This window comes from Natrix helvetica, assembly GCF_964273705.1.
Source record: "Natrix helvetica genome assembly, chromosome: 1".
Classification (NCBI taxonomy): domain Eukaryota; kingdom Metazoa; phylum Chordata; class Lepidosauria; order Squamata; family Natricidae; genus Natrix; species Natrix helvetica.
Genome location: NC_138548.1, coordinates 351,138,368 through 351,165,462, shown reverse-complemented (window position 1 = coordinate 351,165,462; position 27,095 = coordinate 351,138,368). Strand labels below are relative to the sequence as shown.

Here is a 27,095-nt window from a genome sequence, read left to right as displayed (position 1 = left end):
CGCACACCTTTCTCCACTTTCCCTCGCTCCATTCTTCCCCTTTCCTCAACCTATCTTCATGCGTCACTTTCCCCTCCCCTCACGGTGGGGTGGAGGCCAGGTGAGCCAGGAGGCCCCACTTCTCTTCACCCCCCAAAAAAGACTCACCTACCCCCCCCTCTCTCTCTATCCCCTGCACTCCTCCTCTTTCCTGTCAAAACCTCTTCATTCCTTTCTTCCCCCATGGTTCAATTAAAATGGGGCAAAGCTCACTTAACAGCTGCCTCGCTTGGTAGCAGAAATTTGGGGCTCAATTGTAAGTCCAGGACTACCTGTATTAGGTAAGTTCCTTAGGATTCCTCATTTGCTCCTTTGCCAACAGAAACTCCTCAATCTTCAGTTGTTGAGATGCTTTGAGGTGTTCCAGAGATCTGCTGTTAGCATTCAAAGTCACCATATCAGAGTTAGGTTTCCCTCCCCTTATTATTTATTATGTGCATCCTGCTTTTATTATTTTTACAAATAACTCAAGGTGACAAACCTATCCAACACATCTTCCTCCTAAATATTTTCCCAACAACCTTTTGAGGTGGGTTGGACTGAGAGAGAATGACTGGCTCAGTTACCAACTGGCTTTCATGGCTAAGGCAGGACTTGAACTCAGAAACTTCCTCTTCCTAGCCTGGTGCCTTAACCACTAGACCAAACTGGATATGACACCCATCTCAATATCAAAGCCAGTTTTGGATTGCGTCAGATTGTTGGCCCCTGGTGGCTACCTTAACTTAACTTAACTTTATTGGATTTCTAGACCGCCCCTCTCTCAAAAGAGACTCGGGGCGGTGTACAGTTATATTAAAATGGTTAGACAGTAAATATACATGTTTTAAGTATACAATAAATAAATTAAACATAGGAATGGAGGAGGTAGTAGAAATTCCCTGTACAATTTAGTTAAGTTAAATTAAAAATTTTAGAAAATTTAAAAAGTTAAAAACATTAACCTTAAAAGCTATCCCAAATAAAATATCCGCCAGGAGGAAGGGTAGAACTATAAGTGGGCCAGGCCGGCTAGTCGGAACAGGTGAGTCTTAAGTTTTTGTCGGAAGGAGCGGAAGTCGGTAGTAGTTCTAATATCGGGGGGGAGATCATTCCAGAGGGTTGGGCCCATCACAGAGAAGGCTCTACTCCTAGGTGCCGCCCGTTGGCATTGCTTAGTGGACGGCACCCGGAGGAGTCCCTCCCTGTGTGAGCGAATTGGTCGCAGGGATGTATGTGGCAGAATGCGATCCCGCAGGTAACTAGGCCCTGTGCCATGGAGCGCTTTGAAGATGGTAATCAGCACCTTGAAACGCACCCAAAAAACCACAGGGAGCCAGTGCAGCTCGCGCAGGAAAGGTGTCATGTGGGAGTACCTAGTACTCCCCATGATGGCCCGCGCGGCTGCATTCTGAACTAGCTGTAGTCTTCGGGTACATCTCAGGGGGAGCCCCATGTAGAGAGCATTGCAGTAGTCCAGACGAGACGTCACCAGCGCATGAGTGACTGTGCGTAAGGCATCCCGGTCCAATAGGGGGCGCAATTGGCGCACCAGGCGAACCTGGTGGAACGCCCCCCTTGCCACGGCTGCCACATGGTCATCCATCAACAGCCGGGCATCTAGGAGGACGCCCAAATTGCACGCCCGTTCCACAGGGGGCAGTTGTTCGCCCCCTATGGCCAGTGCTGGAATCAACTGGTTGAACCGAGGCGCCGGTAGCCACAGGCACTCAGTCTTGGAGGGGTTAAGCTTGAGTCTGTTGTCCCACATCCAGACCCGGACGGCTTCCAAACACCGGGACATCATTTCGACAGCCTCGTTGGGGTGGTTTGGGGTGGAAATGTACAGCTGAGTGTCATCAGCGTACAGATGGTATCCAACCCCAAAACCACAGATGATCTCACCCAGCGGCTTCACATATGTGTTGAACAGAAGGGGCGAGAGGACCGACCCCTGCGGCACCCCACAAGTGAGTGACCTCAGGGCCGACCTCTGCCCCCCTGCCAACACACATTGCGTCCGGTCGGAGAGGTAGGAGCCGAACCACCGCAAAACGGTGCCCCCAACTCCCATCCCCTCCAGCCGGCGCAATAGGATACCATGGTCGATGGTATCAAAAGCCGCTGATAGATCTAATAGGACCAGGATAGAGGAACAACCCCTATCCCTGGCCCTCCAGAGATCATCAACCCACGCGACCAAGGCCATCTCCGTGCTGTGACCGGGTCGGAAATTCCTGGAGGAATCTCCCTGCAGTTTTCTTGGTAAAGGTTCAAGAGTGGATTTCCATTTCCCGCTTCCTATGGCTGAGTGAGAGTGACAGGTCGAAGGTCACCCAACTGGCCTTGTACCTAAGGGAGGATTAGAACTCATGGCTTCCAGCTTGATTTCTTAACACGACAGTAGATTGGTTTCTTCTTTTACTCAAGTTACTTTTGGTTATTCAATAAAAGGCAGAGTGGCTTAAAGCAAGAAGGAAAAACAGTGTTTTTCTCAATTAATGTATTTATTTAATAATGTATTTCATTTTTACAATTCTATTAACAATTCTTTTTTACTTTTGGCTTGAGCCAGGTGACACATTTAGGACACATAGCACTAATGTTTTCTATCTTGATAACAGATGTTTTATTTTTTTCTGTTTTCTGTGCATTTCCTGTTTCTATGTATTGCACTGACTACATTTATTGGCATAAAATTGTAAAAGAAGGAACTTAAATCCACGAGACACCTATAAAATTACAATCAATCTTACAATCAGTAGTCCAGCTGTTGTAGATAACTTATGTATATATAGAAAGAAAGAAAAAGGCCTAAGATTTGTTTAAAAACATCAACAATCCTGTGAGGCCATAAAGCTTATATTGAGTGTAATATTTGATGAAGCCCTACTAGAGTTTGTTGGATTATGACAATTATGTGACAAAAGGAAACTGGTTAAAAAGGGAGAAGGAAAGAAAAAAAAGAAGGGAAAGATTACAGAATATACCGAGTTATGGACATCTACACAACCATTGATTGCAGCTAACATGAAACAAATAAGGCATGAGCCATAAATGGGATGGAGAGCTGTGACAGACATATAAAATCATGATTGACAGGTTTAGCTATAATGCTGATACACCTGAACACATGATGCTAAAGCCTATAAAGCTCCTAGGACACCTCGGTTTCTTTAGGCAGAGAAATAGAAATGATGATCAAGTTATTCCTTCATTGACTGATTGACTGATCAGGGTGGCATAGAAGAATAAAGGAAGATGAAGTAGCAAAAAGCTGAGGAAACTCTGCTTTAAGGGCTTTCAGAGATCCCCGCTTGACAAATAGGGATTTTCCCAAGGTTTTGCCTATGATTCTCCCTTCTTTTAGGGGAGTGTCATGTAGGTGCCTTCGTACAAACAGAAACAGGGCCGAAGGGTCTCTCCAACCAAGGAAGCGTCTGAGAATCTATGGAGCAGAGCTGCGGTTCTGGCATCAAAGAAGCTCACTTGTCCCCCTTCGCAGTTGAGAGAGATGCGGATCCTTGTGGGCTTCTCATTCAGGATCAGTGCTGAGCGTGCTGAAGGAGAGATGGCCATGTATTTCCCTTCATATTCCTCAAACTCCCAGCACCTGGTCTGCACATAAACATTTTTTAAGTTCAGTGGATCGTTGGCAACCCCTACACACCATTTTTTACTTTTTACAATAACTTCCCAGAAATGTCGCCCCGATGAGAACCTCTGACAGCCAAGGACATAAGGATGATATAAAAATCTCTTGCTGTTTGGGACAGGATATTTTCCTTTAACTGGCTTAACTCTTCTGACACTTTTTTGATCTTTGGCGACATCAAGGCCAGGATGGGCTGTTCCTGGATCCAGAGTTACATTCACTGTAAGAGGGAAGGGAAGGAAGGAGAAAAAACAAGAGCTTCAGCTGCAGGCCTAGTTTGTGTCTTCACCCCCAAGAGCTTAACCCTTCGGCCTCTTGTGTGAATGGAGTTCAGCTTCCCAAAAAACCCCTCTAGGACTGAAAGACTCATTTTTTAAACAACACCTAAGCCATTGTCTGGTCAAGAATCCTCCAACTTTGGCAGCTGTAAGACTTGTGGACTTCAACTCCCAGAATTACCCTGATGGGGCTGCTAGTCTCTAGGTCAGTGATGGCAAACCTTTTTCGCCTCGGGTGCCAAAAGCACATATGTGCGCGCTATCACACGAACTCGAGTGCCGACCCACATAACGTAATGTCCCCGCTCACCTGTGTGGACCGTGCAGTTTTGCACAAGGCTTCCTCGCCACTCCCTGCTCTGGCTGCTTCCCCTTGGCTAACACCCAGTGAGGGGAGAAGTTGCTCTGCCACTAACGGGCAGAGATTGGGGTGGGGGTTGGGGGATGCTCAAGTGTGCTCCTGTCTCAAAAAACCTTCCCTTATCATTCTCCTGTGTAAAGATTGGGCCCTTTTTACAATGGCAGGTGTGAGTCCAGTTGCTAAATTCTCCCCTTCTATTAAAGAGGATCCTGGGCACTACAGTCAATAGACAAATGAGGAAGGGAGCTGCTGGCACAGGGAAAAGAAAAGCAGCAAGAAAAGAAGAAAAAGCAGCTTTTTCCCCTCAAGGTGGCTGCTCTGTTCCCCCCCCCTCCCCCGTGCTAGCACAGAGGATCCTGCCTGGTCCCTGCAATCCAAAGGGAAATGAGGAAGAGACCAATCTGCATGAGGGAAAGACAAGTAGCAAGGAAATAAGGAAAAGCAGCTTTTTCCCCCTCAAGGTGGCTCCTCTGTTGCCCTTTTCTCCATTTCAGCACCACTCCATGGAGCCTGCCCCACCCCCCATCGCCCAGGTCCTCGCTTGTCCCAAGCATTTCTTTGCCTATTTAATTTCCCCTCCGTAGCATTTTTCCATCGTGTTTCTTGCCGTTTTAGACAGGAAAACAAAATTTGTGGGACTAAAAAAAACTCCTTTCAATCAATCAATTCCAACTTTGCGAGATCTCTTCCCTTTCCCCAAGTTGTAATTGATTGAAGTTTTTTTTAGTCCCACAAACTTTGTTTCTCTGCATACGATGGCTAGAAACGCGATGGAGCTGGAAATCAGGTAGGCAAAGAAATGTTTGGGAGAAGCGAGGACCTGGGCGATGGTGGGAGGGGCAACCTCGATGCCCTAGCACTGAAATGGAGAAAAGGGCAACAGCAGCCACGTTGAATGAAAGAAGCCTCTTTTCTTCTTTCCTTACTAGCAGGGGGGAGGGGGGAACACAGCAGGCAGCACGGGGGAAAGAAGCCTCTTTCCTTGCCGCTTGTCTCCCCCGTGCTGGCAGCTCTCTCAGCGATCGGGCAGGATCCTTTTTAGTAGCAGGGGGGAGGGGGGAACACAGCAGGCAGCATGGGGGAAAGACAAGCGGCAAGAAAAGAGGCTTCTTTCACTCGTGCTGGCAGCTCTCTCCCTGTGGATTCAAGCGATCGGGCAGGATCCTTTTTAGTAGCAGGGGGGAGGGGGGAACACAGCAGGCAGCACGGGGGAAAGACAAGTGGCAAGAAAAGAGGCTTCTTTCACTCATGCTGGCAGCTCTCTCAGCGATTGGGCAGGATCCTTTTTAGTAGCAGGGGGGAGGGGGAAACAGAACAGCCAGCAGGAGTGAAAGAAGCCTCTTTCCTTGCCGCTTGTCTTTCCCCGTTCCGGCAGCTCTCTTTGCATTGGGCTGTTTTTCGCCCTTTGGAGGCTTCAGGGAATCCTCCGGAGATTAAAAAAAACTATCGAAAATCAGCTGGCCAGCGGGTGCATGCGCACTGGAGCTGACAGGGCAATACCTCGCGTGCCCTCAGAAATGGCTCCGCGTGCCGCCTGTGGCACGCGTGCCATAGGTTCGCCATCACGGCTCTAGGTCCTCTCTGCTCCCTTTTCTCCAAGCACTTGGGCTCCCCCACTGTCTTACTCCCATCCTCTGTTAACTGCTGACCTCTTCAGTGCCCCCCTGGCCTTCTCCTTTCATTCACTTAGGTTACCTTCCCCACCTTCCAGTCCATCTGCCTCCCTTTCAGTTGCCACTAAGCTGCATGCCTTTCAGGATCCATTCATTACCTGTACCTCTCTTGGCCCTTCCGCTAAGATCTTCATCTCCCTGACTCCATTGGTCAATTCACCTAGTCTCTAGTATCCCATGTGTCCCTCCCTCTGCTAATTGCCCTCCAGCTAGGCCATGCTGGCTGGAGAACTCTGGGAACTGAAGTCCACAAGTGGCCAAGGTTGAAGACCCCTGGCCAAGTCCTTCAAACACTTCATAGTGCTCCAGCCTCCATGCATAATTCTCTTTAGCTACCTTCTTGCAGATGAGATTAATGGGATTGGGAGTGAAGGGTGGTTGGCTTTGCCTTCACTGATTTGGTGAGACAGCCAAGGTTGAACAGGGACTCTACCTGGAGCATTAATCCAGAGGATCAGGCAGAGCAAGAGGCTGCCATGTTTCAATTCTCTACTGGCAGAGTCAGAAGGATCTGCTAGATTCACTATTACCTGAAGAGGCATGAGGCAGCTGAGGTAAGAAGAACAGCTATTTTATTCAGTAGAACAACAACAAACTATGTACAGAGATTCAGCACCTCTCCCTGCTTAGACAGCCCGTGGTCAGCCAGCCGCACCTTAGCCAATCAGTAGCGGCTGAGCTGTTGCTGAATCTCATTCATAAGTCGAGGACTTGCGGCTGGTCGTAAGTTGAGGACTTTAGCACCAGTCGCAAGTCGAGGACTTAGCAGGATCCCCCAGAGGGAACTTCGGACACACGATGGGATATGAGGAAGCTCCACCCTTTTCTCTGCCAGCATCCGGGTGTCACAGGCATGTAGAAAAGGAGAGGATCTTGCACAGGAAATCTCTGCTTTCATCAATCTGACGGGCCTCAATGCGGAGGCAACCTTGATCCTCCAACCTTACTATTTGCTTTGACCCAAAGGACCTAATTTCTCTGCTCCCAAAGACCTGGTCTCTCACCAACTTATAGTCAGGCAGCAAAATCAAGGGGATGTTATTAGCTTCACAGGAATTCTATGTTTCTTTCAGTCCCAGGCCATATTTTCTCATTTGTTCAGATATTTCATTCTACACCAAGATTGACTTCATTTTATCTAGATGATGTGTAGAATGGAACAGAGCAGAATGGAGGAGAGTGGAGTGGAGTGAAGTAGGCGTAGAGGAGTAGAACAGAACATCAGCTTTATTTGGCCAAGTGTGATCAGACACACAAGGAATTTGTCTCCGCTGCATAAGCTCATATTTTACATATAAATAGGAATTCTTTATAAATCATAAAATCATTAAAGTTTACTGGATCATCATAGTCTTTAAGGTACCTAAACCTATAGTTTTCTTTTCTGTAATCTATGATGTTTCTCTTAAAAGTTACTGGCATCAGAACTTAAAATAGCAAGCGATTCCAATTCCTATAACTCATATTTACCTTTGTGTAGTTGAAGTCCACTTTCCAGAGTCTCTGGGGAAGAAAAGGGAGGAATTCAGCATCTCATCACTGGAATTGGAGCAACAGAAGGGCCTCCCTTCAGATACCCCGGTTTGTTTCCTTGGACTCAAATCAGGAAATAAGGAATATGGAAAGCCTCAAGGCAAAATGCCATCATGGCTCTATATATTCCATCAGGTATAAATATATTCTACTATATATTCTGTATACAGGTAATTCTCAACCATTTGTGTAGTGAAGTTACAGCGCCACTGACAAAAGTGATTTATGACTGGTTCTCACACTTACGACTGTTGCAGCCTCCCCAGTCACGTAATCAATATTCGGGCACTGGGAACCAGCTTGTATTTACGATGGTTGCAGCATCTGATGGTTCTGGGATTGTCCCCTTCAACCTTCCTGGGGAGCTTCTGACAGGCAAAATCAATGCATGAATCCAGATTCATTTATCAGCCATGATTCACTTAACAGTTATGAATTCCTGAATAACTGTGGCAAAAACATTCGTAAAATGGGGCACTGTTCACTTAACAACTTCCTTGCTTAGCAACAGAAATGTTCAGCTGAACTGAGATCATAAGTCAAGAATCACCTGTATATATTCCATTATACTTAGTGGAAACTTATTCTGCTTTCCCAATGATCAGTGCATATGGATTTGAGATTCAAAGAATGCAGTTAGTGTCAATTTACAATCATAACTTCACCACTGATCCTGAAATTGATCCCTCTTTGATCCACGTGACACCAACTGAGAATCTCTCTTGGATGCTCAAAATGTCATCCAGCGTAAAACCCTGGCGGCTGTTTTTTACCTCTCAATTTTTTCATGGCACTTTTCAGAAGCGGAGTCATATCACTGTAATCCCAGATTGTCCACTTCGGCTCTAGAAGTAAATCCACCGGATTCTCATATGTTTCCTCAGCCTGGTACCTGGCAAGACAAAATAACAGAATAAGAGTTGGAAGAGACCTTGTAGGTCATCTAGTCCAAACCCCCTCACACACACACACACACACACACACACACAAGTAGGAGGCCCTACACTGTTTCTGACAGATGGCACTCCGGTCTCTTCTTGAAAGCTTCCAGTGATGAAGCTCCCACAATGTCTGAAGGAAAGCTGTTGCAGTGGTTCATTCTCCTCAGTCAGCAAATTTCTCCTTATTTCTAGGTTGAATCTCTCCTCGATCACTTTACATCCATTATTCCTTGTCTGGCCTTCAGGTGCTTTGGAAAACAGATTGAACTCCTTCCTCTCTGTGACAGACCCTCAAATATTGGAACACTGCCATCATGTCTCCCCTGGTCCTTCTCTTCCCTAGATCCGTCATGCCCAGTTCCTGTAACCGTTATCAACCTGCCAATAGAAGAAGCTTTCTAAACCATCATATGGTGCTTGAGGATTGGCTAGTGACAGGATCCATTCTGGGTTGGTGACCAGAGGTTTTTTCTTCTGAGCTTTCGGACTCGTGTTGGATGATTTGTTGCCCTCTCCTCTCTTTGGAAGAGCTTTATAGCTCCCGCTGCCTCAAGAAAGTTCAAAACATTCTTAAAGATCCATCTCATTCTGGAGACCCTTTTTTGAACTATTGCCATCTGGCAAATGGTACAGGACAATATAAACAAGGACGAATGGGCTGAAAAACAGCTTCCATCCCAGATTAGGAACTATGTTGAACTCTAATGTATAGTGCAATACTAATGCAGTATCAGGGGTTTTCAATTCAATTGTGTAGAATGTGAAGATGTGTGCTTTTGTATTAATATTAGTATTATAAACTTTTACTCATAAACATGAAACTCAGTCAACTGAATCAAGTCAATGGTTTTTGTGATGCATTATTATTGTTGTTTTCTTTGTATGTTGTAAACTAAAGATGGCATTTAATTTCATTGTACGAGGTTCAGTGACAATAAATTTAAACTTAAAGGTAATGCAATGAAATGTCAGTTAACATCTGTCACAGTGTCCCTGTAATCACAGTTTGGGTGCTTGGAAACTGGCATGTATTTATGATACTTGAATTACTTGGAATAGCTTACATCCTACAATGATAACTTGAAAACCATCAAACATCTGTCTCTTCTTGGGAAGGACTCAATAGGTGGATAAACATTCAAATTTCAATCTAAACATCTGGCTGACTGTGAAACCAACCATAATAATTGATCATATCAAATGTTGCTAATTATACTGTTGTCTAAGGTTGTCTGAGGAACTATCTAAAAAGCCCCGATAACACATTACGAAACCTTTACATTCAAATACTGCTAAATAGAAACAGAACTTTCCAAAATAGGAAAACTGCTGGAGGAGCTGCTGATCTCTGAGACTATAAAGGAAAGGGTGGATTTACTTACTTCTTCAAGACGCTTCCAATGTCCTGAAAAAAAAAGGGACAAAGCATTGAAAGGAACCATTTCCTACGCATAAAATTAAATTCTTACATTCACAAAAAAATGAGTGGAAAATCAGACTCTAACAAACTTATAAAGTACTTCCATTTTGTCAATGAAAAAAAAATCCCATTGCTCTTTTCCCCCCAGCTGTTCAACCTCTTTTGGAGAGGTATTGTTTTTACTTTTTTGCCTAAGAAAAGTTATACCCCGATTGAATCCAACACAATTACAATATTGGAAAAACAAAATAGTGCATCAATAGGATAAAAAAAATCCCCTGCATTTATACTTCCAGAATCAAGGCACTTTGGGAAATCCAAGTGGTTATAAAACTTTGTAGAAGGTCTTCAGTGTTGGGTTTCTCCTTGCCGTGGAGATTAAGGGGAGGGGGAGACACTACAAACCACATCCCCTAATAGGGGATAGGAACCCTAAGCAGACATTTTTAAAACTGTGAAGAATATACAGAGACAGTGACCGGTACTTTGAATTCTTGCTTTTCGCATGTCCTGCTTTTTCTGTATTACATTATGCATCATTGACATTAGTCATTAAAGGTAGTCCTTGACTAAAGAGTTCATTTAGTGACCGTTCCTTTCCATAGAAAGAGTCAAAAAGATTTCTAAATGAGGAGTTGAAAAAAAGATTTTGAACTTGGTCGAGTGCAGCCGGAATCCTGCATGCAGATATGGAAAGATATATCAATCTCCACAAGAGAAGAATAGATGGAAAAAGTGATGGAGGTAGAAAAAATAACAAAATTGAGTCCTGCAATTAGATACAATAGTAGTAGAGTTGGAAGGGACCTTGGAGGTCTTCTAGTCCAACCCCCTGCCTAGGCAAGAAACCCTATACCGTTTCAGACAGATGGCTATCCAACATCTTCTTAAAGACTTCCAGTGTTGGGGCATTCACAACTTCTGGAGGCAAGCTGTTCCACTGATTAATTGTTCTAACTGTCAGGAAGTTTCTCCTCAATTCTAAGTTGCTTCTTTCCTTGATTAGTTTCCACCCATTGCTTCTTGTTCTACCCTCAGGTGCCTTGGAGAATAGTTTGACTCCCTCTTCTTTGTGGCAACCCCTGAGATATTGGAACACTGCTATCATGTCTCCCCTAGTCCTTCTTTCTCTTAAGCTAGACATACCTAGTTCCTGCAACCGTTCTTCATATGTTTTAGTCTCCAGTCCCCTAATCATCTTTGTTGCTCTTCTCTGCACTCTTTCTAGAGTCTCCACATCTTTTTTACATCGTGGCGACCAGAACTGAATGCAGTATTCCAAGTGTGGCCTTACCAAGGCATTATAAAGTGGTATTAACACTTCACGTGATCTTGATTCGTGATATGACCCATTGTTTCTAGTTGGAAGCAGCTTCTAAACTTTGTGTTCGAGATAGAAACAAAATGAACTCTTGTTGCTTGATTTTCCTTATTAGACTCATCTGTTTTTTCTAGACATGGCTAATAATGACTAAATGTGCAAAAATAAAAAGTTGAGGCTGTAATTTTATATTGTATTTTACTGTGCAGAAAAAACGTTCAGAGACATTTTTCCTTTTTTCTTTATCCTAACCCTTTCCCATTCTTATCCTTCTCCATTTCCCTGTTTTCTTTATTTCCATTTGTACTTTTCACTATTGTAATTTCAACTAAAGGAAAGAGTAAAAAAGAGTACTGTGGAAGGCACTACAGCCATTCCAATAATTTGGACAAGCATTTTTCAGGGATGGTATAAAGACTCCTGCTTTGAGCAGAGGATTGGACTAGAAGACCTCCACGGTCCCTTCCAGGTCTAGGATTCTATGATCTCCACTTCCTGCCTGACCTGTAAGAGTTTGCTGGCTGGCTGCTGAAGCTTCTCTTCTATCTCCTGGATGAGATGGTCAAGAGAGCAGCGTTCCTCCATGTGCTTGGCCAAACCTTTCTTCTTTCTTCCAATAATATCCTTCTCTGTTTCTTCCATTCTAGTCAATAGAAGCTTCTCCTGTCTTTTTAACCAGAGTTGTAGCTCTCTGAATTCAGACACTACATTTTCTCTCACTTGTTTGATGAGTTCCTAGAACAGAAAAGAGAAAAAGCAAAAGGCAAACTTTTATTTTAATTATTTTACTTATTTTTATTGTTATAATAATGAAATGGATTCCTTGCAGAATCAAGGTGGGAGAATTTCCTAAGGAGAAAAAAAAACCCTTTTGATATTTAAAAAAGGTTTCTAAAAATAAAGAAAAAGTCTCCAGTTTAAATGATCTCTCATGAAAATTTTCTTGGCAATCGGGGATTTCAAAAAAGGAGACAGAAAAATGTTTGTCTTCACAATGTTTTCCATAAGATGAAATATGGTTTGCCTTAATTTATTAAGCAAGCATAAAACACAATTCATGGGACCAAGTGCACTTAACCGAAATGTGACTCATTCAGCCAATGGCGACATCTAAGTCCTCAGGTTAAGAACAAGTTCTCTGCCCTAACACCGTCTTTATCTTGAATTTCCTTTAAGTCAGAACTTTTACTAAAACATAGGCTGCCTCTTATTAAAGATGGTGGATGGGGTTCTCCTTCCTATTGGCTCAGAAGCTCCTCACTGTTGGATCAATACTTACAAGCATCTCCTGCACTTTTTTCTCTGTGTCTCTTTTGTATGTAGCTATTTTTTCTTTCTGCTTCTTCTGAGCTTTCAGGCAATCCTCCACCTTCATCTGAAGAGAAAATACAAGTTTTGAGTTTATTTTCCATAAAGAATTACATCGGAGGGAAGACCCAGTTAGCAGATACAGTATATTCAATCGTCATAAATGCATGACAGTTGGCAAACGTCCAAATTTTGATCATGGGACCACGGAGTGGTTCAATGATCATAAGGGTGAAAAATATGTCACTTTTTATTATTTATCTATTGTTAAGTTAGTCACACAGCTGTTAAGCGAATCTGACTTCCCCATTGACTTTGCTGATCGGAAGGTGGCAAAGGATGATGAGGTCCAAATTTTGATCATGAGACCACAGAATGCTGCAATAAGTGTGAAGAATATGTCACTTTTTTCATTGATGTTGTAACTTCGAACAGTCACTAAACAAATGGTTCTATGTCGAGGACTACCTGCAAGGGCATTGAAGGGAGCTGTTTGGGTGTCCTGGTTGCACTCATCCCAGAAGCATCACTGAGAAATGAAAGTTTGGGCTGATCCAGCAGGAATGTTTTTCGGGGCCTCTACTAAGATTTTGGAAGACTCCATGACAATTTTGCTCTAGAGTAAATGTGGAAAGGGAGCCTATTTCTCCCCACAGGCAATTTCCGTTGCTAAGCAAGATGGGGACACTGCAACCATCATAAATCGATGCTGTTTGCCAATCGTCCCAATTTTGATCAGTTACCAAAGAGATGCTACAATGGTCGTAAGTGTGAAAATTTGTCATAAGTCACTTTTTTCAATGGAGGTAACTTTGAACAGTCAGGAAACAAATGGTTGTAAGTCAAGGAGTATTGTAAATCTAAAGCTATTGTTAAAGGAATGGCTGAGGCAGAAAGTGGCAGATGAGTGTAATAAGACCAGTAAGGAATGGGGGGGGGAACTGCTGCCTAGGAACAAGAAAGTTACAAGTAAAAAGGACTCCATTAGAAGAATGCTAAGGCACATCGAGGACAACTTTGGTAACTTCTAGCTTATAATAATAATAAAACACACAGCACTTTTGATAAGACAGCTTATTAGATAAATATGCAGTGTATGAGGAATGAGGGTAAAATAGGCCAGGACAAGAAATCAAAAGAAACACCTGGCAAGGAACCAATGATTAATTCTTATGGAGTCTTTGCTCCTTTAGCTGCTGAGACTCTTTTGTTGAAGTACTCCAAGAAAAGTCCCTTGAAAGGCCTCTCCAGTCTGATTCTGATTGGCATCTGCTCCAGGCTAAACCCAGTTTGCCGACAACAGGGGAAGCAGGTAAAGTGATCTCAGGATGGCCAGGAAGATCAAGGATCTGGACGCCCCTCCGCAGCGATTCCTCCTGGCTGACTCCTACCTGATATTCCTGGAAAGCCTCCTCCGCAGGGATCACCCAGTGGCCCTTGTGCTCTTTGGATCGGTCGCAGACTACGCAGATGAGGGTCTGGTGGTGCCTACAAAAGAGCTTCAGAGGCTCACGGTGCTTCGGACAGAAGCTCCCCCCTTTCTCGCCCGAAGTCCCTCCGCATCGCTTGGCCACTTCCACCACCCGCGCCAGCTGCCTGTTGGGCAGGAGGCTGCGGGGCGCGAAGGTCTGTCTGCACTGGGGACAGGATGCCTCCGATTCCGACGCCCCCCAACTGCGGGTCAGGCAGTCCCGGCAGAAGTTGTGGCCGCACTCCGGGATGAGCACGGGGTCCTGGAAGAAGCCCAGGCAAATGGAGCAGGTGGCTTCTTCCACCAAATCCTGCAAGGACCCTTCGGTCTCCATCGCCGCCTCCTCCGCCGAGAGAAAGAAAGTTAAAGTTAAGTTTCGCGTGAAAGTTAAGTTTCTCTTCTTTTCTCTAAATCAGGTGAGCGTCTTCGTGTTCCTCCCAGGAAAGAAACCGAGATGATTTGTGGTTGCTGTTGCGGTCAGCTTCTCTGGCTTCTTAAAGGAAAAAGGGAGTGTTTTGAAAAGAAGAAATTGGAAATTAGCAAAGAGCCACGGGACGGATCCGCGATCAATTCTTATTGGCCCAATCACGGCGTTAAAAGCAAAATTGTTTTAAAAAACTGGAGAGAAGCAAGCAGCCATGAGACGGGCCTCCCATCAATTACAATTGATCCCAGTGGGGGAAGGATCTATACATTTGTACAAAGCAGTGGTTCCCAACCACAAGGGAAGGGGGGCACTTTGATTTTTAATGGGGGCAATTTGAACCTTGTTTAAACCAAGTTAATGGCTTCCTCTGTGTGAGGGGAGTTCACTTTTTGAGTAAAGTAAGAATTATATGTGGGGTGGGGGGCATCAGGATTTTAGAGATTCTTAAGTGGGGCGTGGCCAAAAAAAAAAGGTTGGGAACCACTGGTATAAAGTGTATTCTTACGTAAAGTATAAGAAATAAGGGGCATGCATAAGCAAAGCAGCGTCTTGTCCCCAATTCGGGTCTGAGCCTGGTGCCGAATACAATGATGGACGCCAGACATGATATGCAGGTTTTCTGACTGCTTTTTATTGGAGCACTCCAAGAAAAAAAGGGTTCCTGGTCAAAAGGCCAAGAGCCAAGAACAAAGGATTAAGAAAGCTTTATACATGTTCACTAAAGGAGAAGGTGGGACAAGGTGAGATGACAAGAAATATCATCGAATAAACATTTTAGTAATAATTCTACAATTTGTTCTCTTGGTCTCTAGCTGTCCCTATTCCTAAGCCTTGGCTAATGAAAGCCCCAGGAGTTACCTAATACACGTTTCATTTGCTCAACTTTTAGCTGAGGTCTGCAAGTTGTCTTAACTATCTGTAATTGCTACAAGTTTTACACATGCAAATTTCCTGTTGATAAGCGTTCTTGCCCACAGAATTACAGGCTTCCTGATTTACCCTCAAGTGTGTGCCATGACCTTGCTTTAGAAGCCAGCCCATCAAGTGTGCCTATCTTACGTTTATACTTATACCTGTTATCTTTTACATGTTTGACAAACTAAACAAATAAATAAAATAAAAAATATCACATACTGACTTAACCTAAGCTCTTAACAACGTTACTAAGAGCTGGCAGGGAACCTCGGGAGAGGGGAGGAAGAAAAGCTGAGGAGCAATAATGAAAAGGTAACATTGGTTCTCAGGTGTGAGCAAATGCTACGACTTCAGTCTGGAGGGAGGAATTTCTTTGGTTTGATGGCCCATCACAGCTTGTCTAAATGCCTCTAGATCACGGGTGTCAAACTCAAGGTCCGTGCTTACATCTGGACCACCGGGCCGCCCTGGAAACAGCCGTCTGCCCCATGATGCCTCCGCCAGCAAAAATAGAGCTCGGGAGGGCCGCATATGGCGCTCCCAGGCTCCATTTTCAGTCGCAACCGCCGCCTGCAACCCTTTGCCAGTGAAAACGGAGCTCGGGGAGGCTTTCGCTGGCAGAGGATTGCAGGTGGCCGGATTTGCCAAAAATGGAGCTCGAGAGCCCGTTTTTGTTGAAAGAGCATTTGGGCCACAGGTGCCCCCGCCGAATGATGTCAAGCTGGCCATGCCCCCTGGCCTTGACCCCTCCCATACCCCATCCCTGAGGTCAAACGCAACCCTGATGCGACCCTCAATGAAATTGAGTTTGACACCCCTGCTCTAGATATACACACTTTGCTTAAGCTATTGTGGTGCTTTCCTGAGGAGAACTGGGCAATAGATGTCTCTTTCTCCCTGGAGATGAAGACTAGGGAGAAAAATACTATTGAAAGCAGTCCACAGATCATTGCCGAGTGGGGCGAAACCCAGTTTGAAATTCTACTTTTGCGGAGATTAGACGTCAATTGTCCTGCAATCTAGTGTCTTCAAGAGGTGTTTGGATGCCTGCTCCCATAATCCCTAGCAAAATTGCTATACCAGGAAGGGATACAAACAACGTACCGTAATTATTCTGAATCATCCCTTTATTAAGAAAAATGTTTCTTATTTGAAAAAGTTTTTATTTTTGGTTGCCCTCTGACATTGGTGCAGGGACGGCTTCACAACGGACAAGTAAGCAGTCAGGTTGCACTGTGTGTAGACAGTTGTGAGAAGGGGGGAAGGAGTGGCTACCTGACAGACTAGCCTAGGACTATCATACATAGCTGTGATGGCGAACCTGTGGCACGCGTGCCCCAAGTGGCATGTGGAGCCATTTGTTAGGGTGCAGGCGTGGCCCTGTCAACTCCAGCTGCCCTGGACAGCTGACTTCGGCCTTCTTTTTCGGCTGTTTTTCACCCTCCAGAGGGAGGGGACTTCTGGTTTGCGTGTTGGGTCATTTTTCATGCTCCGGAAGGCTCTGGAAGGCGAAAAACGGCCCTACGGGCAAACCAGAAGTCACCATTCCCAAACTTCCGGATTACTCGTAGGGCTCTTTTTCGCACTCTGGAGGTTTCCGGGAACCTGAAGCCTCCGGAGGGCCTCTGAGGACGGGGGGAGGGCTGTTTTCGCCCTCCCCAGGCTTCTAAAAAGCCTCTGGAGCCTGGTATGGGGGGGAAAAGCGTGCCAAAAGTGGGGGAAGGGTGGGGGTTGCACGCATAGCATTATGGGTGTGGGCGCGCCCGTGCACGAACACTCTGCTTTTGGCACCTGATCCAGAAAATGTTAGCCATCCCTGATATTTAGACTCTTGAGGTCCAAAAGATCACCAGAGAAGCACAGAAAGCTAATATTGTGCTGCCACTTCTGGTTGTCTGGAGCTTTTCAGCCGAGTCAATTGCCATTTTCCAAATAAATCAGTGAGGGAAAGTAGCATTGAGTCCTATTTGGAGGTAGCAGCCATATATGTGACTCAAGGCTACCTCCCCCTTTTAATTGCTCTCAGGAGAAATCGTAAGGCGGGCTTTATCATCCACGTAGAAGTAGGGCAGGAGAGCTTGTCCAGAGAAGGAGGCCTCGGAGTACAGGTAGTCCTCGACTTAGGACCACAATTGAGTCCAAAATTTCTGTTGCTAAACTGAGACTTTTGTTGTTAAGTGAGTTTTGCCCCCCTTGTCTCAGTTGTTAAGTGAATCACTGCAGTTGACATGTTAGTATCCCGGTTCTTAAGTGAATCTGGCTTCCCCATGGGCTTTGCTTGTCAGAAGGTCGCAAAATGGGATCGCATCATCTTGGGACACTACAACCGTCATAAAGATGAACCTAGTTGTCAAGTGCCTGAATTCTGATCACGTGATCGTGGGTCGCTGCAAAGGTCATAAGCCACTTTTTCAAGTTCCTTTGCAAAACTTTGAACGGTCACTAAATGAACTCTTGTGAGTCGAGGACTATCTGTATACATGGAGCAGGGCACTGATCACCCGCCTGCCTTCACAGTTCAGAGATGCTCGATCTTTTTGGGTTTCTCGTTCAGGACCAGAGGAGAGTACTCAGGGGGCCTGAGGTATAAAAATTCTCTCCCCAGTTCCCAAAGAACCAGATGACAACCTCTGGGCCATATTCAACCTCCTCATTCTTCCTCATCACAAATCTTTTACAGGTAAGGGTAAAGGTTCCCCTCACACATACATGCTAGTCGTTCCTGACTCTACGGGGTGATGCTCATCTCCGTTTCAAAGCCGAGGAGCCATCGTTGTCCAAAGACGTCTCTGTGGTCATGTGGCCGGCACGACTAAACGCAGAAGACGCATGGAACGCTGTTACCTTCCCACCACAGGTGGGCCCTATTTTTCTACTTGCATTTTTACGTGCTTTTGAACTGCTAGATTGGCAGAAGGTGGGACAAGTAATGGGAGCTCACTCCATTACGCAGCGCTAGGGATTCAAACTACTGAACTGCCGACTTTTCTGATCGACAAGCTCAGCATCTGAGCCACTGAGCCACCGCTTCCCTTTTACAGACCTTTTAGCCACCCCAATACTCTCTTCCTATGCTGACATCCCAGACATGTCTCCCACTTGCAAAACCTTCCTGTCCCAGGATGTAGAAACAGGGATTGAATAGCTCAGAGTTCCTGGGAATATCCTGAATCTCTCCTCCCACTTTCATAGTTCTGCTGTCTTTGGAGAGAACTAGCTAAGCATTCACTGTGTCAGGATCCAGAGTTACCATATTTTTCGGAGTATAGACGCACCGGAGTATAAGACACACCAAGATTTTGAAGAGGCAAATTATAATAATTTTTTGCACTCTGCAAACCTCCCCAAAACGGCCCGTTTCCTGTGAAAACGGGCCATTTTTTTTTCAAAAAGGGGGGCATGAATAGCATTTAGGAGGCTTGTAGAGTGCTCCTGGGAGCTGGAGGGGGGAATTTCTGCCCTCCCCAGCCCCTAGGAGCACTCTATAAGCCTCCTAAAGGCTCTGCACGGCCATTTTGGTGAAGGGGACAGGGTTTCAGGAGGCAAAAGAATGTTGTATTCAGTGTATAAGATGCACCCAGATTTTCAGCCTCTTTTGAGGGAAAAAGGTGCGTCTTATACAAATATGGTATGTTTCTTTGGGGTGAAGAAAGGGAAAGAGAATGTAAAGGGCGAAGGATAGGATGCTTGAAGTTGGAAGTGTAGGGCAATGTCGCCCAGCCTGGCATCACTTTTGGAGGTTTGGCACTACAACTACCAGAATTCCAAGCAAGCGTGGCCAGTTCTGAGCATTGTAGTTTAAATGGGTCTGGATGCTGTCACATCAGGAAAGAATGTAGAGTTAGAAGGGACCTTGGAGGTATTCTTGTCCAACCCCTCCCCTGCTCAAGCAGGAAACCCTATACTAAGGGTGTCAAACTCACAGCATCACGTCATCACGTGATATACTACGTTCCCTCTAAGGTGCACGGCTGTGCGGCCGCGCAGGTGGCAAGAAAACACCGTGCGGCAGTTTTCAACTGCCGCGCAGTGATTTCTATTGCCACAGGCTCCAGAAGCTGGGGAGGTCCTTTGCAGGCAGCTAGAACGGGCCGCCCGCAAAGGACTTCCCCAGACTTGCTTTGAGGAGCACGGTGCGACTGAGGCTAGTTGTGAAGCCCCAAAGCCCTCACCGCCACCGGAAGAACTGCTGCCACCTCCTCCTCCTCCTCTAACAGGCAGCACTGCCGGATTTGCCGCCCGGCGCTGCGGCTGAGATGAAGCCGCCAAAGCTCCAGCCGGCATCTCCGCTCGGAGCACCTGAGCTCAGCACTGGGTTACCCCTGCCCCCTCCTCCTCCTCCGCCGTGCTTTTGAGGAGCCATGAGGCTGCAGGAGACAGTAGGAAGGCAGGGGGTTAGGGGTGCAAAGGTCTTGTAACTTGACAGCTTTAAGACTTCCATGCTTCAAATGCCAGAGTTCCTGAGCCAACGTGACTGGAGGAGGAATTCTGGGAGCTGAAGTGCACAAGTCTTAAAGCTGTCAAGTTTGAACAGCCCTGGAGTTTTTTTTCTAAAGGGTTAGGGGTGCAAAGGTCTTGTAACTTGGCAGCTTTAAGACTTCCATGCTTCAAATGCCAGAGTTCCTGAGCCAACAGGACTGGAGGAGGAATTCTGGGAGTTGAAGTCCACAAGTCTTAAAGCTGTCAGGTTTGAAGACCTCTGCGTTTTTTTCCCCTAAAGGGTTAGGGGTGCAAGGGTCTTGTAACTTGACAGCTTTAAGAGTTGCGTGCTTCAAATGCCAGAGTTTCTGAGCCAACATTTTGGTTGCTAAGCAGGAGCGTTGTTAAGTGATACTGATATTATATAACACTTTGAATTAAGCGAGTACCTTGAAGAAACATAACTTTGAGTTTCAAATAATACTGATTTTGTTGTTGTCTTAGGTGACATCTGTGAAAAAAATTCAGGTGCTCAGGCATGAAAATGTGCCGCTCAAACACTACACTTTTCTGCTCACATTGAAAAAAAATTAGAGGGAACATTGGTGATATACCATAACTTCCACTTCACTAAACTGGGGGTAGGCAGGCATGGCCAGTGCATGACTCATCTAGCCCATGCGCCGCGGGTTTGACACCCCTTCCCTATACCATTTCAGACAAATGGTTGTCCATTCTCTTCTTAAAAACCTCCCGTGTTAGAGCAATCATGGCCAAACAAATCCAGTCAGGGTTTTGCTGGCTTTAAAAAGGCTTTGTCGGACCTGCCACAACTTAATAGAAACAATTCTTGGTTCCATCTGTTGAGAAAGGTATATAGTTTTATTAGAGATCAAATGTACTGCAATAGTGCAAAGCCAGAACTGAGAATCGCGCGCCCAAATCTCCTAGGTTCAACTTTTTCCTCCCTTAACTGTTTCTCATTGCCCAGCCCCATGATTCAGGCAAGATGATTTCATAATGGTCAGTCCAGCTTTGGCTTATGACTCCCTCCTTCTTCCAGCTATGTGATCTTGAGGCAGCATCTCCAGGAGATACAGCCCTTACTTTCATCTCCCCAAGAATTGCCCCCTTCATTCCCTCTCTCCACAGTTCATGGCAGTCTGTCATTGGGTAACAGGGAAGTACAAGCAAGCATAAGATGGCAGTTGACAGGGTTGGTTAGAATGGTTTGTTAATACAGATCAGTTTGCCATCTACATCCTGGGTAAAAATCTGTGAAATAGACAAGGGACTTGTACAACAAAAATCCTAATAAATACCATTTATTTAATGACAACATCCAGCACTAAGAGTTCCAAGAATTTGAACAAAGAGGATTTTTCTTACTCATGGATTCAGGAGGGGGAAAAAAGTGACTAACGTTTTTGCTCCTTGATTATGATTTCTATATGCTTTCATTCTGGTTTTTGAGGAAGTGGAAAGAAATTGCAGTGCAACAAAGCAAGATATGAGGACTAGCTTCTCCTCTCTCTCTCTCTCTCTCTCTCTTCTCTGTTTCTCTCTCTCTTCTCACTCTCTCTTCTCTCTCTCTCTTCTCTCTCTCTCTCTTTCACACACACACACACACACACCACACACCCATCCATCCACCCATCATACACACACACACACACACACACACACCACACACACATCCATCCATCCATCCATCAACACTGGTCCGCATATTTGGATTTCTTGTGTACACACACACACTCACACACACACGTACATTTTATTTTTATGTTTTAAGCTACCCAGAGTCACTCTGCAGCAAGACAAGCAGCAAACAAATTAAATTTACTTAAATAAATGGGTTCTTCATAGCATTTTATTTATGTCTTTTAGCTTTGTATAGAGACAGTCCCTTACCCAATAGGCAAGGACTATCTGTAATTTGAGATCTGGGAGCCGCGAATTCAGTCAACCAATTTGCCACTCAGTGACTGCAGTATTTTGTCAAATCCAAGGGCTTTTCAATGGAAATTAAATATGACTTTATGATGCAGAAAAGCCAGCACTGATTTTATTTCCATGCCTGGCAGTATAGCAAAGGTTTTAGTCAAGAGCATACAGCAGCCTCTGCAAAAATTAAGGCATCCATTTGGCCCCTTAAAAACTATCCCCCCAAATGCAGAATGATGGGTGTGTCATACTTGTTAAACACCATTTATTTTGTATCCTTAGTTATGAGTAATTGATAAGGTAAAGGTAACACATATGTGCTAATCCTTCCTAACTCTAGGGGGCAGTGCTCATCTCCATTTCAAAGCCAAAGAGCTGAAGACTGTCTCCGTAGTCATGTGGCTGGCATGACTAAATGCTGAAGGCACATGGAACGTTGTTACCTTCCCACCAAAGGTGGTCCCGATTTTTCTACTTGCATTTTTACTTGCTTTTGAACAGCTAGGCTGGCAGAAGCTGGGACACGTAACAGGAGCTCATTCCATTACACGGTGCTAGGGATTCAAACTGCCGAACTGTCGACTTTTCTGATCGACAAGCTCAACGACTTAGCCACTGAGCCACCGTGGCCCTGTGAGTAATCGGTTCCAAACCCCTGTTCAGGAAACAGAAATGTCCTTCAGAAGGCTGAGAGTAGATCATGTTTGACTGTTTTAGGACGAGGTGATGTTTGTGTGGTTTTTCCCAGGGGTGGCTGGTATTTTGAGACTTTCTCCTTCATGTGAAATTTCTGGTGTTTCACTATGTGCGACCGGTGAGTGAAGCACTTCCCGCACTCCAGACATTTGTAAGGTTTCTCTCCCGTGTGGACTCGCTTGTGAGCCAAGACGTTGGATCGGTCCGAAAAGCGTTTCCCACACTCGGAACACACGTAGGGTGTCAGGCCTGCAGTCATATTCCTTTGAGGATCTTTGGCCTGCCACACTCTCTCTCTCTTTCTTTACTATGCTGTTTTATTAGTGGGGAATTGGGAGGGGGGATAATGAGGAGTAGAATGTGTTGTTGTTAAAATAAAACATTCCTTCCTAGAAGCCCAAGGTCATCCATTGTCTCCGCACCTCTGCACCTGACCGGAACTAGATGGGTGGAAATGCCAGCGTAGCAGAGGAAGATTGGACCATGTGATGGACTTGTGGGTGTGGGGACAAGATCATGAACTTTCAACTGGGTGGAAACCCAGGAAGCTTTCAGATTTCCACAGATGTGCCAACATGTCTGTCTTATTAAATTGGAACTTTAATTCTGGATGATATTTGGAACGCTGACATAGGGCTTCTCCCCCGTGTGAACCCTTTTGTGCCTGGCAAGGGAAGAGTTGTCCGTAAAACATTTCCTATACTCTGAGCACACGTAAGGCTTCTCTCCCATGTGGATGCGCTGATGTTTGACCAAGCCTGGCCGCTGGGTAAAGAATTTCCCACCCTCCAAGCAGGTGTAAGTATTCACTACACTGATGTTAATTCTCTAATTTTACAATAAGAATGAGAAGCATAATAGACCTATTTCATTTCTCCCTCTTAACATATATTCTAATGAATATAATAATAATATTAAACACAATAGCCTTGTCAGTCATATTAGTAAAAATCATATAGTTTACATCTCTGTCTTAACATATTTTCTATATTTCACTGATCTCCATTTATTTCTAACTTCTGTTTTTGTTCTCAAACCATACATAAAAAAGCTCCCATGTCATATAATACTCAGTTTTTTCTTTCTCCTGGATAGGCAGCGTTAATCTATTCATTTCTGCACATTCTAATATTTTCCTAATCTCATTCTCATCAGTAGGGACCTCTTCACTCTTTACCAGTTTTGTGCAAATACAATTCTAGCTGCAGTTAGTACATGTATCATGAAGTATGCATTTCCTTTACTATAGGTTTCGGGCAAAATCCCCAGAAAAATATTTCTGGTTTTGGTTTTGAGCCCAAAGTTTCTGTTGCTAAGAGAGACAGCTGTTAAATGAGTTTTTCCCCATTTATGACTGTTCTAGTCATAGTTGTTAAGTGAATCACTGGAGTTACCGTATTTTTCAGAGTATAAGACGGACCTTTTTCTCTCAAAAAAGAGGCTGAAAATCTGGGCGCATCTTATACACTGAATACAGCATTTTTTGAGTGAGAGTAACAGGTCCAAGATCACCCAACTGGCCTTGTACCTAAGGCAGGATTATAACTCATGGCTTCCAGCTTGATTTCTTCACCACCACACTAGATTGGCTTCTTCTTTTACTCAAGTTACTTTTAGTTATTCAATAAATGGCAGAGTGGCTTAAAGCAAGAAGGAAAAACAGTGTTTTTCTCAATTAATGTATTTATTTAATAATGTATTTCATTTTTACAATTCTATTAACAATTCTTTTTTTATTTTTGGCTTGAGCCAGGAGACACATTTAGGACATATAGCGCTCATGTTTTCTATCTTGATAACAGATGTTTTATTTTTTTCTGTTTTCTGTGCATTTTCTGTTTCTATGTATTGCACTGACTACATTTATTGGCATAAAATTGTAAAAGAAGGAACTTAAATCCACGAGACACCTATAAAATTACAATCAATCTCACAATCAGTAGTCCAGCTGTTGTAGATAACTTACGTATGTATAGAAAGAAAGAAAAAGGCCTAAGATTTGTTTAAAAACATCAACAATCCTGTGAGGCCATAAAGCTTATATTGAGTGTAATATTTGATGAAGCCCTACTAGAGTTTGTTGGATTATGACAATTATGTGACAAAAGGAAACTGGTTAAAAAGGGAGAAGGAAAGAAAAAAAAGAAGGGAAAGATTACAGAATATACCGAGTTATGGACATCTACACAACCATTGATTGCAGCTAACATGAAACAAATAAGGCATGAGCCATAAATGGGATAGAGAGCTGTGACAGACATATAAAATCATGATTGACAGGCTTAGCTGTAAGGTACCTTTCATGCTGATACACCTGAACACATGATGCTAAAGCCTATAAAGCTCCTAGGACACCTCGGTTTCTTTAGGCAGAGAAATAGAAATGATGATCAAGTTATTCCTTTATAGACTGATTGACTGATCAGGGTGGCATAGAAGAATAAAGGAAGAAGAGGAAACTCTGCTTTAAGGGCTTTCAGAGATCCCCGCTTGGCAAAGAGGGATTTTCCCAAGGTTTTTCCTATGATTCTCCCTTCTTTTAGGGGAGTGTCATGCAGTCGCCTTCATACAAATAGAAACAGGGCCGAAGGGTCTCTCCAACCAAGGAAGCGTCTGAGAATGTATGGAGCAGAGCTGCGGTTCTGGCATCAAAGAAGCTCACTTGTCCCCCTTCGCAGTTGAGAGAGATGCGGATCCTTGTGGGCTCCTCACTCAGGATCAGTGCTGAGCGTGCTGAAGGAGAGATGGCCATGTATATCCCTTCATATTCCCCAAGCACCCAGCACCTGGTCTGCTCATCAACATTTGTTAAGTTCAGTGGATCGTTGGCAACACCTACACGCCATTTTGTACTTTCTACAATAACTTCCCAGAAATGTCGCCCTGATGAGAACCTCTGACAGCCAAGGACATAAGGATGATATAGAAATCTCTTGCTGTTTGGGACAGGATATTTTCCTTTAACTGGCTTAACTCTTCTGACACTTTTTTGATCTTTGGAGACATCAAGGCCAGGATAGGCTGTTTCTGGATCCAGAGTTACATTCACTGTAAGAGGGAAGGGAAGGAAGGAGAAAAAACAAGAGCTTCAGCTGCAGTCCTAGTTTGTGTCTTCACCCCCAAGAGCTTAACTCTAAGGCCTCTTGTGTGAATGGAGTTCAGCTTCCCAAAAAAAAACCCTCTAGGACTGAAAGACTCGGTTTTTAAACAACACCTAAGCCATTGTCTGGTCAAGAGTCCTCCAACTTTGGCAGCTGTAAGACTTGTGGACTTCGACTCCCAAAATTCCCCTGATGGGGCTGCTAGTCTCTAGGTCCTCTCTGCTCCCTTTTCTCCAAGTACTTGGGCTCCCCCAGTCTTACTCCCATCCTCTGTTAACTGCCGGTCTGTTCAGTGCCCCTCTAGCCTTCTCCTTTCATTCACTTAGGTTACCTTCCCCACCTTCCAGTCCATCTGCCTCCCTTTCAGTTGCCATTAAGATGCATGCCTTTCAGGATCCATTCATTACCTGTACCACTCTTGGCCCTTCCGCTAAGATCTTCATCTCCCTGACTCCACTGGTCAATTCACCTAGTCTCTAGTATCCCATGTGTCCCTCCCTCTGCTAATTGCCCTCCAGCTAGGCCATGCTGGCTGGAGAACTCTGGGAACTGAAGTCCACAAGTGGCCAAGGTTGAAGACCCCTGGCCAAGTCCTTCAAACACTTCATAGTGCTCCAGCCTCCATGCATAATTCTCTTTAGCTACCTTCTTGCAGATGAGATTAATGGGATTGGGAGTGAAGGGTGGTTGGCTTTGACTTCACTGATTTGGTGAGACAGCCAAGGTTGAACAGGGACTCTACCTGGAGCATTAATCCAGAGGATCAGGCAGAGCAAGAAGCTGCCATGTTTCAATTCTAAACTGGCAGAGTCAGAAGGATCCGCCTGAGGGAACTTGGGACATAGGATGGAATGTGCGGAATCTCCGCCCTTTTCTCTACAAGCATTAGGGTATCACAGACATGTACAAAAGGGGAGGATCTTGCACAGGAAACCTCAGTCTGATGGGCCTCAATGCGGAGGCAACCTTGGTCCTCCAACCTAGCTTCATAGGAATTCTATGTTTCTTTCAGTCCCAGGCCGTATTTTCCCATTTGTTCAGATATTTCATTCTACATCAAGATTGACTTCAGTTTTCTAGATGATGTGTAGAATGGAACAGAGCAGAATGGAGGAGAGTGGAGTGGAGTGAAGTAGGCGTAGAGGAGTAGAACAGAACAACAGCTTTATTTGGCCAAGTGTGATCAGACACACAAGGAATTTGTCTCCGCTGCATAAGCTCATATTTTACATATAAATGGGAATTCTTTATAAATCATAAAATCATTAAAGTTTACTGGATCATCATAGTTTTTAAGGTACCTAAACCTATAGTTTTCTGTAATCTATGATGTTTCTTTTAAAAGTTACTGGCATCAGAGCTTAAAATAGCAAACGATTCCAATTCCTACAACTCATATTTACCTTTGTGTAGTTGAAGTCCACTTTCCAGAGTATCTGGGGAAGAAAAGAGAGGAATTCAGCATCTCATCACTGGAATTGGAGCACCAGAAGGGCCTCCCTTCAGATACCCCAGTTTGCTTTCCTTGGACTCAAATCAGGAAATAAGGAATATGGAAAGCCACAAGCCAGAATGCCATTGGTGGCTCTATATATTCCATCTGGTATTAAT

At 44.6% G+C, this 27,095-nt stretch overlaps 1 protein-coding gene across 1 annotated transcript in view; it reads right to left on the bottom strand.

Moving 5' to 3' along the window:
- Positions 1 to 3,190: 3,190 nt before the first annotated feature.
- The window catches only part of LOC309402118 (uncharacterized protein), a gene marked incomplete at its 5' end in the record, with an annotated part of 34,564 nt that continues 10,659 nt past the window's right edge, over positions 3,191 to 27,095 (bottom strand). Inside the window, 9 exons of the mRNA XM_081971707.1 lie at positions 3,191 to 3,893; positions 7,456 to 7,488; positions 8,292 to 8,410; positions 9,842 to 9,864; positions 11,705 to 11,935; positions 12,480 to 12,575; positions 13,900 to 14,386; positions 24,930 to 25,431; positions 26,888 to 26,920. Of these exons, the coding sequence (XP_081827833.1) occupies positions 3,385 to 3,893; positions 7,456 to 7,488; positions 8,292 to 8,410; positions 9,842 to 9,864; positions 11,705 to 11,935; positions 12,480 to 12,575; positions 13,900 to 14,386; positions 24,930 to 25,431; positions 26,888 to 26,920 (2,033 nt within the window). The 3' untranslated portion in view covers positions 3,191 to 3,384. The remainder of the gene's footprint in view (positions 3,894 to 7,455; positions 7,489 to 8,291; positions 8,411 to 9,841; positions 9,865 to 11,704; positions 11,936 to 12,479; positions 12,576 to 13,899; positions 14,387 to 24,929; positions 25,432 to 26,887; positions 26,921 to 27,095) is intronic.